General features: G+C 36.3%; 1 protein-coding gene across 1 annotated transcript in view; it reads left to right on the top strand.

Annotated features, from left to right (window-relative positions):
- ATR (ataxia telangiectasia and Rad3 related) overlaps nucleotides 1-12,637 on the top strand; it is a 164,001-nt gene that overhangs the window by 33,369 nt on the left and 117,995 nt on the right. The window contains exons 17-21 of the mRNA XM_006869870.1: nucleotides 1,187-1,279; nucleotides 2,835-2,965; nucleotides 5,690-5,833; nucleotides 9,564-9,657; nucleotides 12,122-12,247. Coding sequence (XP_006869932.1) covers nucleotides 1,187-1,279; nucleotides 2,835-2,965; nucleotides 5,690-5,833; nucleotides 9,564-9,657; nucleotides 12,122-12,247 — 588 coding nt within the window. The remainder of the gene's footprint in view (nucleotides 1-1,186; nucleotides 1,280-2,834; nucleotides 2,966-5,689; nucleotides 5,834-9,563; nucleotides 9,658-12,121; nucleotides 12,248-12,637) is intronic.

The raw sequence follows: 12,637 nt of genomic DNA, 5'->3' as shown, positions 1-12,637 counted from the left end.
TGTAATTGTAAATACTTAAACTGCTATTGTTCTCCAGCTCTTTTTCTTGCTCTTTCCTTGCCTGTATATAAAGATTTGAAAGAGAAGAAAATATTCTTTGTAGTTTAGTACCATTTCTAGTTCGTTATAACAACATTTAACTATATACTTATGGATATACACTTGTCTATATAGTAAGCTCTTGATGCAAGTCATGTAACTTTGATGAAACTCCATGCAACACATGCTTTTAGTCCCATTTTGTAGACTCAGCTAAATTAAGTAACTTTCCCAAGATCACATACAAGGAAGTGTCAAAATTGAGATCCAAATCCCAGTTTTGTTGAATTAAAGCCCACACTCTACCTCTAGGACCTTCTCTTAAGAAATAATTAACCCTGTTCACTTCAGGAGACCCAGGGTGATATGGTTGGTGATATCTAGCCTGTAACTGTTGGTGCCCATAGCCTTTACTGCTCTTACTTTAGGTTAGACCTGTTCTGGCATGGTACTTTCCCTTCATTACTTTTTTCCAATTTAGCTCTAAGTTGTTGTTGTTGTTGTTAAGTGCCGTCAAGTCGGTTTCGACCCATAGTGACCCTGAATAGGGTTTCCGAGGCTGTAAATCTTACGGGAGCAGATCGCCTCATCTTTCTCCCGCGGAGCAGCTGGTAGTTTCGAACTGCTGACCTTCCAGTTTGCAGCCCGATTCGTAACCACTACGCTACCAGAGCTCCTTCTAAGTGCACTAGAATATGAAATAAAGGCTCATCTGTCTTTCTTTGTTCCTCTTCTTCTTAAGATAAATATTCTCTTCACTCTGTATGCTAAAGTAAGCCAGATCCTGGAAATTGCCATCCCAGCTTAAAAAAATTCATGGTTTTCCCATAGTATTGAATTATTTAGTCATATTTTATCATGGTGATTCCAAATCAGTTTCACTAATTTCTTTAAATATTGCACTATAAAATATATGCTTTTGGAGACACTTATTTTACCAAATACTTATTAATTTCAATGTTCTATACTACCCTGTCTTATAGGGTTGCTATGAGTTGGAATTGACTAGTTGTCAATGATTTTTAATTTAAACTAGTTAGATTAAATGTCAGTGATGCTAATTAAGTGATTCAGTTGTTAATTTATGAAATTTGATCTGTATATAATTTAGACTTATCTGGTTTATGTTGGTTTTTTTTTTCCTTAGGCAGATTATTTGCAGCCCAAGTTGTTGGGCATTTTGGCATTTTTTAACATGCAGTTATTGAGCTCCAGTGTTGGCATTGAAGATAAGAAAATGGTAGGTAATAATGATTGACTCTAAAGTGCTAGAATAGAACTCATAGAATATGTAAGAGGCATGATTTTTGCATCTAGCTACAAACATTCAAAGACGAAAAATAATCAAACAGATAACATTCCTTATTCCTGTACAACTTATGTAAGCTTTTTGTAAGACTGAAAAGAGAAATGATCTCATATACACTTCATTAGTTTATAAGAAATAGAAAACTCAACCCAAGCTACTTAGAGGAATTTATTGGCTCATAACTACAAGTATAAGAATAATTGATTTCATACTCAAATATTGTCTTCTCAGAATCATCTTTAGGCTTAGATTCTTCTTGGTTGGATGGCTACCTAAGTACCAGTTGGTGTTCCAACAACTTCAGGTTCACGCTATCACTATCACTATATCTAGCTCAGTGGTAGAGACCAACTTTCTTCTTGAAAGATCAAACATAATTGAATCTATTTTGTCTATATTGATCTGATGTGGGTCATAGTCCAGAGTATTTTGAATATAAAAAATGTTAAGTTTTATGAAGTAAAGCAATTGTTATTTTGCAGCATTGTGGTTAAATGTTTTTAACACAATGAAATTTTATTATGACTAATGTAGTAATTGTTTACTGCTAGATATAGATTGGGAAAGAATTTTAGATACTGATTAAAATTTTCCTCCTGTTTCTCTCCACATCTACAATAATTAAAACTATAATAAAAACCCAGAATGTACTTTCCTTCTCTTAGTAGCCTTAATGAGCCAAGACAGCACTAAACATATACTTAATGAGCCAAGACAGCACTAAATCCTACAGATTTAAGCAACCAATACCTGATCTTTTGATGTCACCTAGTAAATTTGAATGTTAACACAACTTCTCCATCTATGTGGTTTCTTATTGTTACCCTAATCGAAACATGAAGAAAACTAGTTTGCATTTTAAATCATAAAAGAGTTTGCATGTTTTTTGCTTATAATTATCCTTTTATTAGAATCTAGACCTGTTGACATAGGTGTGATTCTGTGTTTCATGTATATAGACTGTTAGTTATTTGATAGTCTTGTGAAATTCAGGCCATCTTAATTTATACCATTGGACAAAAATTTCCTTAACTATTGATCACTCTTTATGGGAAGACCCATTTATTCAAAATTGTTTTTCAACTTGTAAAATTCAAGAATTTTTAAATTCAGCTCTGTTTGTACATATGTGGTGCACAGCAGTTGGGATGCATATGAATAAAATTAAACAACAGGTCTTTTATCGTTAATGAATTTGAAAATTGCTATTCTAGAGGAACTCCAAGACCAAAGTAACACACATTGCCTTCAAGGGACTCCCCCTTTCTCCCCCCCAAAAAGCCAACAACAACCAAACTTGTATTTTTCAAACTCATAATTTCTACTTAAGAAGTTGTACACAATGAACTAGACAACATTTATACCTTTCGTGTTACCCTAGAATATATGCCACCCTTAGATTTCTGGGATGCACTTGTCCTTATGACTCATCTGTTCCTGCTAGCTTGTTTATAAGCTTTATTTTCAAGCTTTACTTTCTCTATAGGCTTTGAAGAGTTTGATGTCTTTGATGAAATTGATGGGACCTAAACATGTCAGTTCTGTGAGGGTGAAGATGATGACCACGCTGAGAACTGGCCTTCGATTCAAAGATGATTTTCCTGAATTGTGTTGCAGGTAAATGATTGCCTGACTTCATAAAACATTTTGTATTTCCGGGTGGCACGAACTTAAATTCTTATCTCTTTGAGGGATATTAGGCTTGAACTATAAATAATTAAGGTAAAAACATTATTTATATTAAAATGGAAATATTTCTACTTTTTCTAAAATTTAAAAAATCTCTCCACTTTCACCTTTTTGTTTCTAATTTAAGTATTTTAAACAAAACTTTAGTATTATACTATATTACTTATAAATATTCCAGATGTGTCTCATAATAAATGGCATTTAAAAACTTAGCCATCAGGAATGTTGTTAAGTGTTGTCGAGTCTGTTCCGACTCACAAAGATCCATAGAGTTTCTGTGGAGTGACTGGTGGGTGTGAACTGCCGACTTTGCATTTAGCAGTCCAATGCTTATCCTACAGCATCACAGCAGCACTCCAACCATCATGAATAGGCAGGCATTCCTTAATATCATCTAAGGAATCTTGGTGTGGCACTGTAGGATAAGTACTGGACTGCTAACCACAAGGTTGGCAAGGCAAAGCCATCAGCCGCTCCTTGGAAAACCTATACAGAATTGCTGTGAGTCAACAACAAGCACATCAACTAAAATTCAGTTTATATTCTGATTTCTCCCATCATCTGAAAGATATGGGTTTGTTTGGGCAGTTGGGGTGGGGAGGAGCCATAAGTGAGTCAGTGCTAGCATTCTCATTTCTGTTTGGGAGATCCTGGAGCATTTTCCTGGCCACTGTTCCTCCTGCACAGCTACTACCTATTTATCATTAGGGCTTGTGTGTTGCTGTGATGCTGAGAGCAGATTTCAGCAGAGCTTCTTGACTAAGATGCACCAACCTTGTAGCTAGTGGTCGAACAAATTAACCTATGGATTACAGTGATCCAATCCATAACTGACCCTGAGGATGGCAGAGGACTGGACAGTGTTTACTTCTATTGTGCATGGGATTGCCATGAGTCAGGGTCAATTTGACAGCAACTAACAACAACAATAACTTACAATCACTTATTTATATTATTTATCTACCTGTTGTTTTTATTAATTGATGTTGAGTTGACCACAACTCATGGCAACCCCATGTGTGCAGAGTTGAACTATTCCATAGAGTTTTCACTGTTGTGACCTTTTGGAAGCAGATCACAAGCTCTGTCTTCCAATGAACCTCTGGGTAGATTCAAACCACTAACCTTTCAGCTAGTAGTCTAACACTTAAATCATTTGCATCATCCAGGGATTCGTCTATCTAGCTACCTATTCATATATATGGAGTCCTGATGTGGTGCTGTAGGATAAACACTGGACTGTTAACCACAAGGTCACAGAGTTCAAACCCATAATCTACTCCTCAGAAACCCTATCCAACTCTATGAGTTGGAACCGACTTGACAGCACTTAACAACAACAACAAATCTAAAAATGGCTATTTCAGTATTACTGCTAACAATAAGGAGTCCTGGTGTGGCGCTGTAGGGATAAGCACTCAGCCAAAAGGTCGGTTTGAGCTGCAAGGTTGGCATTTCAAACTCACCAACCACTCTTCGGAAACCCTGTACAGAGTCTCTATGAGTTGGAACTGACTTGACAGCACTTAACAACAAGCTTACTATAGGAATTCTGAATGCAGTTTTAGCCTTTTTGGAGGTTCTTCTTGTGTTTAGAATATATCCTATTAGTACTATATAGTTAGAATGTTGTAAGTGCTTTCAAGTTGGTTCCAATTACGTAGTGGTTACGAATCGGGCTGCGAACCTTAACGTCAGCGGTTCGAAACTACCAGCTGCTCCGCGGGAGAAAGATGAGGCTTTCTACTCCCGTAAAGATTTACACCCTCGGAAACCCTGTACAGGGTCGCTATGGGTCGGACCCGACTCAACGGCACTTAACAACAACAACAACTGTAAAGGGTTTGAACCTGTATAGGATTTCCAAGGAGCTGCTAGTGAGTTGGAACTGCCAACTTTTCAATTCAAACTGACCTTGTGGTTGAGTGCTTATCCTACAGTGCCACACCTGGATAATACATTTTAAAGTCTATAAGATTTTTTTTTTCTGTATGGACCATCAACTTGATAATTCACTTGGGTTCAGTTGTTTCTATTTGTTTAACATTTTTAGGGCTTGCTTTTCTGTCTTTTTAACTTAAAAATCATTTATAACACTTAATGGTTCCAAATTCAAATCCATGTAACAGGCTACACTCCGAGAAATGTAATTCTATTCCTGACTCTCATATGCATCCATTTATATTAGTTTTTAATATATCTTTACTTTTTAAAACTGTAAGGAACCTTGGTGGTATAATGGGTTAAGTGTTGGGCTCTAACTGCACGGTCGGTGGTTCAAACCTATCAGCTGCTCCGTGGGAGAAAACTGAAACTTCTCTGATAAAGATTTACAGTCTCAGAAACCCTAAGGAGCAGTTCTATTTGAATTGACTCAGTGACAGTGGATTTTTAAACCTGTAAACAAATATACATGCATGCTCATAGATACATTGCATAAATTATTCACATTAACCTCCCAAATGTAGCATACCATAAGCTGTTGTCACCTTGATGTTTTTGCTTAATATACTGGAGTTCAGTCTTGATCTTTATTCATTTTTTTACATTTGCCTTGTAATCTATTTTTTGTATATTTTTTCTTTAGTTGATGGGGTTTTACAAATAATACAACTAACATGACTCGTAAATTTTGTATGTTTTTTCACATAGAGCTTGGGACTGCTTTGTTCGGTGCTTGGATCACGCTTATCTAGGCTCCCTCCTCAGCCATGTAATAGTAGCCTTGTTACCTCTAATACATATCCAGCCTAAAGAAACTGCAGCCATATTTCATTACCTCATAATTGAAAGCAGGTATTGCATCTGAAATTAATAATAAAGATAGAAACATTTTATTAGTGTATTTCTGTTTCTCAAGGGTTGTTATTGTTGGTAATGTGGGACTCTTCCCAATCCATTTATTTTAGAGTCCATCAGTAAATAATCGACATGCTTTAAATCAGTACCTAATGAACTGATGCTATTTGAATTTTGTTGTTACTTCCATTATTGTTATCTTTAAATTATGTCAACAGTTCTAAATTATTTGTCACGTATTCTGAAAGGAGTAAGCAATGTTTGCCTTCTTGCAGTTAAAAGGCAGTTGAATAGAATGGAAAAGGTTAAAAGGGTTATTTACCGATTTTCTGCATCTTACTTTAGTTGAAACTTCTGTTATTTACTACATTAATCTTTAACCAGCCTTTCTTCCTTTAAACTTAATCCCTTTTCTTTATACTGTTGATAGAATGGCCTTTCAAAAGCATCTCTGTCATTCCAGTATACCAGAACATTCTGTGGTTCTTCATTTTATAACCAGTGAATTCAAAATGGTTTAGCTCAACAAAGCTTTCCAAAATGGCCGCATCTGATTTCTTGAAATCTTTTCCCAGGTTGTATAGCATAGGCACTAGGTTTTCACTAATCTTGTTATCATCAAAACATGAAGTATACTTTTACATTTTTTTTTTTGTTTTTCTTGTTTTAACTTTTTACTCAGCCTACTTTTTAAGCTAAAATGTTCTATAAATATTTTAATGTTTTCTGGTTTTCCCATACTGTTTGTACATCATAGTTCCTTTGATTCTAAAAAGTTAAGGTTTAAGTTCTACTTGTTTGCCTATTCATTTGCTATTGCTACTCCTATTAATCAGGTCTCGTAATTGTTCAACTAGGGAGAAAGCATAGAAAGAAAGGTAAATATGCTTTTATTCAATGAAAATTCAGGTATTTTTAATTTGTTTATTTGTTTATAAAGAACCATACGAGCCCTGATGTAGACAATTTTTCAAATACTTTTTCAGGTTATTATACAAATGTGGTCATGTGTCTTTTGTTTTTTTTTGAGGAATCATTTTTTCATTTTTTCCTTACCATAAAATATTTTACTCAGTGCTTCAAAACATTCATGGAAATTTCCATTATTTTTTCACTCCATTTTCCACAAACTTTTTGAAGCCCCTTGAGAAGAATTTTGGTTGCATCCCGAGTGTCCAGGACAGCACGTAGCACAAAGTAGTTAACATTCAGTGTGTATGAGTTAATACGTCACTGTAGGATAAGAACTGGACTGCTACCCATGAGGTCAGGGTTCAAACCCACTCAGAGACTCTATATAGGGTCACTGTAAGTCAAAACTGACTTGACGGCTCTAAACAACAACAAGCTTTAGAAGCGTTCATATTTGGACTAAGATTTTGCAGTCAATTTAAACTCAGTTGTGTGATTCTTCTGCTGGTTTTACCAATGGTCACTGGTAGGTAGATTTTGTTGGGTGTCTCTGTTCCGTATAGTTCACTAATCTTCTCTCTCTCCAAGTGCCCTGTTCATGTTGATACCCATACTTCTTACATGGTGACTTGGAGCTCTTGAGAGCACAAATCCAGACACTACCCAGTCTTTTTTAAGGAATTGGCACGAAATCTCCTTTGTCACATTGTCTGTTAAAGCAAGTCAAATTTGTTGTTAGGTGCCATCGAGTAGGTACTGACCCATAGTGACCTTATGCACAGCAGAACGAAAAACTGCCCAGTCCTGGGCCAAACCTCACCACTGTTGCCACACTTGAGTCCATCGATGCTGCCACTGGCCAATCCATCTCATTGGGGATCTTCCTCTTTTTATGTGACCTTCCACCTTACCAAACACGATATCCTTCTCCAGCTGGTCCGTCCTATCAATATGTCCGAAGTATGAGAGACGAAGTTTGGCCATCTTGGCCTCTAGGGAGCACTCTGGCTGCACTTCTTCCAAAACAGATCTATTGGTTCTTTTGGCAGCACATGGCACTTTCAATATTTTCCTCCAACACCATAACTCAAAGGCATCAATTCTTCTACGGTCTTCCTTATTCACTGTCCAGCTTTTGCATGCACATGAGGTTATTGAAAATACCAAGGCTTGGGTCAGGCACACCTTAGTCCTCAAGCTGACATCTTTGCTCCTCAACACTTTAAAAAGGTCTTGTGCAGCAGATTTGCTTAATATAATACATTATTTGATGTCTTGACTGCTGCTTCCGTGAGTGTTGACAGTGGATCCAAGAAGAATGAAGTCCTTGACAACTTCAGTCTTTAAATTCATTGATAAGAATGTTGTTTATTGGTCCAGTGGTGGGGATTTTTCTTTTCTTTGCATTGAGATGTAATCCATACTGAAGGTACAGTGACTCTGTGTATTCCTTCCATCTTCTCTTGATGCTTTCTGCATCATTCACTAATTTGCCCAGAGAATCTTTCAATAATGAAAGCCGAGGCTTGAATTTTTTCTTCAGTTCCTCCAGCTTGAGAAATGCTGAGTGTGTTCTTTCATTTTGGTTTTCTGATTCTAGATCTTTGCACAGTTTGTTATAATATTTGACTTTATCTTCTTGAGCTGATCTTTGAAATTTTCTGTTTAGCTCTTGGACCTTCTCATTTCTTCCATTTGCTTTAGCATCTCTATGCTGTAGAGCAAGTTTGAGTGTCATTTCTGACATCCATTTTGACCTTTTCCTTCTTTCTTGTCTTCTCAATGATTTTTTGCTTACTTCATGTATGATGTTCTTGATGTCATCTCACAACTCTTCTGGTCTTCTGTCTTTAGTGTTTAATGTATCAAATCTGTTCTTCAGATGATCTCTAAATTCAGGTGGGATATATTCAAGGTCATATTTTGGCTCTCATGGACTTGTTTTCATTTTCTTCAGCTTCAATTTGAATTTGCATATGAGTAATTGATGGTCTGTTCCACAGTCTGTCCCTGGCCTTGTTTTCACTGATGATATGGAGCTTTTCCATCGTCTCTTTTCGCAGATGCAGTCAGTTTGATTTCTATGTATTCTGTCTGGTAAGGTCCATGTGTATAGTCATTTCTTATGCAGTCTAAAGAAGGTATTTGAAATGAACAAATCATTGGGTTTGCAAAATTCTGTCATGCGTTCTCCAGCATCATTTATATCACCACATCCATATTTTCCAACTACTGATCCTTCCTCTTTGCTCTCAACCTTTGCATTCCAATCACCACTAATGATTAATACATCTTGATTGCATGTTTGATCAATTTCAGATTGAAGAAGTTGGTAGAATTCTTTTATTTCATCCTCACTGGCTTTAGTGGTTGGTGTGTAAATTTGAATAAATAGTGGAATTAAGTAGGCTTCCCTGTAGGTGCATGGATATTATCCTATCACAGGCAGTGTTGTACCTCATGACTGATCTGGATATGTTTTTTTTGACAATGAGTGCAACACCATTCCTCTTCAATGTGTCATTCCTGGAATAGTAAAGCAAGTCAGATACACAGCCCCAAATGAAAAATACTAAGAAGCTTAGTTTTTTGAAAGCCACTACTGTAACCAAGTACCACAGAACATTTTTCTTAGATTTGATTATTTACCTTTCTTAATGTAGCTGAACATGCAGGAGATGATTAGGGTGAATGCTTTGCATGTCAATAATGAACCCTTGTGTGAATTAAAATATCCTCAGTTTTAGTCTCTGCTTTACATTTTTAGCATTCATATTATTTACAAGTAATTATCTTTCTTTCAAATACCTTTTAGGGATGCTGTGCAAGACTTTCTTCATGAAATATATTTTTTACCTGATCATCCAGAACTAAAAACAATTAAGGCAATTCTCCAGGAATACAGAAAGGTATTTAATTTTTAGTTTCTGGTTTAGGAGTTTGTGGGTACAAAGTTATTCCCAAGTTCTAAAGCACTTTTTCCAGCGCTCTTTTAGAATCATATATTTTGATTAAACTTGCTGGTTAATTGCTGGTTACTAGTTAATACTCTGGGCTTCTGGTGTGAGGCTGCAAAATCAACACTGGACTATGAACCACAAGGTCAGCAGTTCAAACCCACCAGCTGCTCTTTGGAAATCCTATACAAGATCTGCGAACCTTAAGGTCAGCGGTTCGAAACTACCAGTTGCTCCGCGGGAGAAAGATGAGGCTTTCTACTCCCGTAAAGATTTACACCCTCGGAAACCCTGTATAGGGTCGCTGTGGGTCGGAACCGACTCGACAGCACTTAACAACAACAACAACAACATACAAGATCACTATGAGTTGGAACCGGCTCCATGGCACTTACCCACAACAACAAAATATGGCACTCTAATAAATTAATGACTTTTGAAGGGGAGTTTTTAGCATTTAAAGATGTAATAGTGTGTTAAATAGAATAGAAAACCAAAAATAGAGCTCTTGTGCCTTTGCTACCAGGTCAACATGAGCTTACTTGTAGCTCCCATAAAAAACTTCCAGACCTTCATGCTCTTAGTGAGGAAAGAGAGGAAAGAAACATCTAGTTATGTGTGCTACAAACTGTGGTATGCAAATGTCAGATATGATGGATTCCTGATTTAGAAATGGAATGATCTAATCAACTTTAAGTCCAGTGATCTTTCTTAAATCATGAACATATTAACAATGATTCTGTTAGCACTTTAAGGTCAGAGTAACAGTAATATTGAATATTGAGCCCAAGATGGGTCTAAAGATACTATTTTTCCTTTACTTGGTAAACCATCATAGTCATGAGAAAGTAACTAATAAAAGTAAAGAGTGAAATATTGGTCTACTTCCTAGAACTCATTCCATGCTATTTTGTTACCCTTTGTAAGTTAAGGAAACTTGAACTTCTTATCAAAATACACTTATTTTAGATAAGTGAATTCTTTATTTAGCTTGAATAAGATTTTTCTCTCATTTTTTAAGAATTTAGAATGGTATTTTTTTCTCTGGTAGTTATAAAAAAATGACATATGTGACACAACTTTGAAACAACGGTGCTCTGTGCATAGATACATGGATCGAGACATAGGCTGAATGGGTAAGGGAGAGAGGGTGGCTCATATATACTTATATATCTCACAAATACATAAAAGTTTGAAAGAGGATGTTACTACATGAGTATGTATCTTTCCTGAAAACACAACTATAAATGTAGTAGAGCATACAGTGGGCAAAATGATGAAAACTTCCTAGATATTATCCAACATTCTAAGGCAATGAGTTTATGGGCCTGGGGGTTCAGGATCAGAGTCTACGGTGACACCATAGTCAGTTGGCATAACTTGTCTACAAAGACTATAATGTTCTACATTCTGGTAGGGTAAGTAGCATCAGAGATCTTGAAAACCCATGAGGGGCCACTGTGGTGCTGGATTGGTTTCGTTATATGGAAGAAAGAAGAGTTATAAAAATTGACAAGGCTTGGAATCAATCCAGTAGGCTAATGGAACATGTGTACCAGTGTCCATGTCTCTGAGACCAGAAGAACTAGACAGTGCCCTTCTACCACTACCAACTGCACTGATAGGGATTGTATTAGAGGGTCCTGGATAGAGTGGGAGGAAAATGTCAAGATTAGTTAATTAAAAAAAAGAAAAGATTTACTGGTTAAAAAAAAGACTGAAAGAACCTGAGACTATGGCCCTCGACTACTTTCAGATATGGAATGAAACTCACCCTTGTGGCCCAGTTTCTATCCAAGCAGTAGATAGGTTTATAGGGGGGAGACAATAGCACTAAAAAGGTATGCTCACCATGGAATGGTCAGTCATTCAAAACTAAGACTTTTGAAAGGGATAGGAAGGAGGGTGGAATACAAAGAGGAAACACAGGGAGGAAGCAGGAGAACTGTTGTTGCATGGAAGGAATTGTAACCAATGAGATGAAACAAATGTGTAATTTCGTTAAATGTAAAGCTGATGATTTTGCCTATAAGCCTTCACTCAATTCATAATAAAAAGTTTTTTAAAAATTTACTTAAATTTTAAAATGTGCTTGAAGGTAAAAATCAAACAAAACAACTGGACAATGCTACATTTTATATACACCTTTTAAAAGATTCACAGTGCATATTGGTGTCTTAAAGACTTTAAGAAGTCTCACAGTAAATAAACCTGTTTAACTTTAAAAAAAAATGACATATGCTATATAAAGGAAGGGATGGAAATTTTATAATTTTTTAAAAATACCTTTTAATTGTTGTATAGTTAAAGTACTCAGGCCTTCAGAAATTGGTTTTTGTAATGGCTAATTAATAAGCATTCTTTCTATGCTGGTTCCTGTAATGGTTAATTAATATGATCATTGCTATTTGTATAGGAGACTTCTGAGAGTACTGATCTTCAAACAACTCTTCAGCTATCCATGAAAGCGATTCAGCATGAAAATGTAGATGTTCGTATTCATGCTCTTACCAGCTTGAAGGAAACCTTGTATAAAAATCAGGTATACTAAAATGATATAATGATATAATTAAAAGATATAGAGAAGAAAGGTTGAAGATTTGAAGAAAAGATGGCAGGTTGACAACCTTGTTTGGGATTTCATGGATTTAGTGAAAAGTGGTTTCCAGATCTGACCAAGAATCAGTAATTTAGGAGATGGCTTTGTAGGCTAATTACCAGGAAATTGCAGAATGTTTGTTTTGCTTTTTGAAGGGTCATGATTTGATGGTTTGTCGGGGTTTGCCCTCGACATAGTTGTCACGAGTGTTTGGTTCAGGAGGAGGGGAGATCCAGCGGCGATAGGGATAGCGAAAGAATACACAGACAAACAGAAGAAGGGAGACAATGAGGCACCCCAAAGCCAGGGTGGATACATTACTGGTGGGCAGGC

The sequence above is a fragment of the Chrysochloris asiatica genome, unplaced genomic scaffold (assembly GCF_000296735.1).
Source record: "Chrysochloris asiatica unplaced genomic scaffold, ChrAsi1.0 scaffold00136, whole genome shotgun sequence".
NCBI lineage: Eukaryota > Metazoa > Chordata > Mammalia > Afrosoricida > Chrysochloridae > Chrysochloris > Chrysochloris asiatica.
This window is presented reverse-complemented; position numbering and strand designations above follow the sequence as displayed.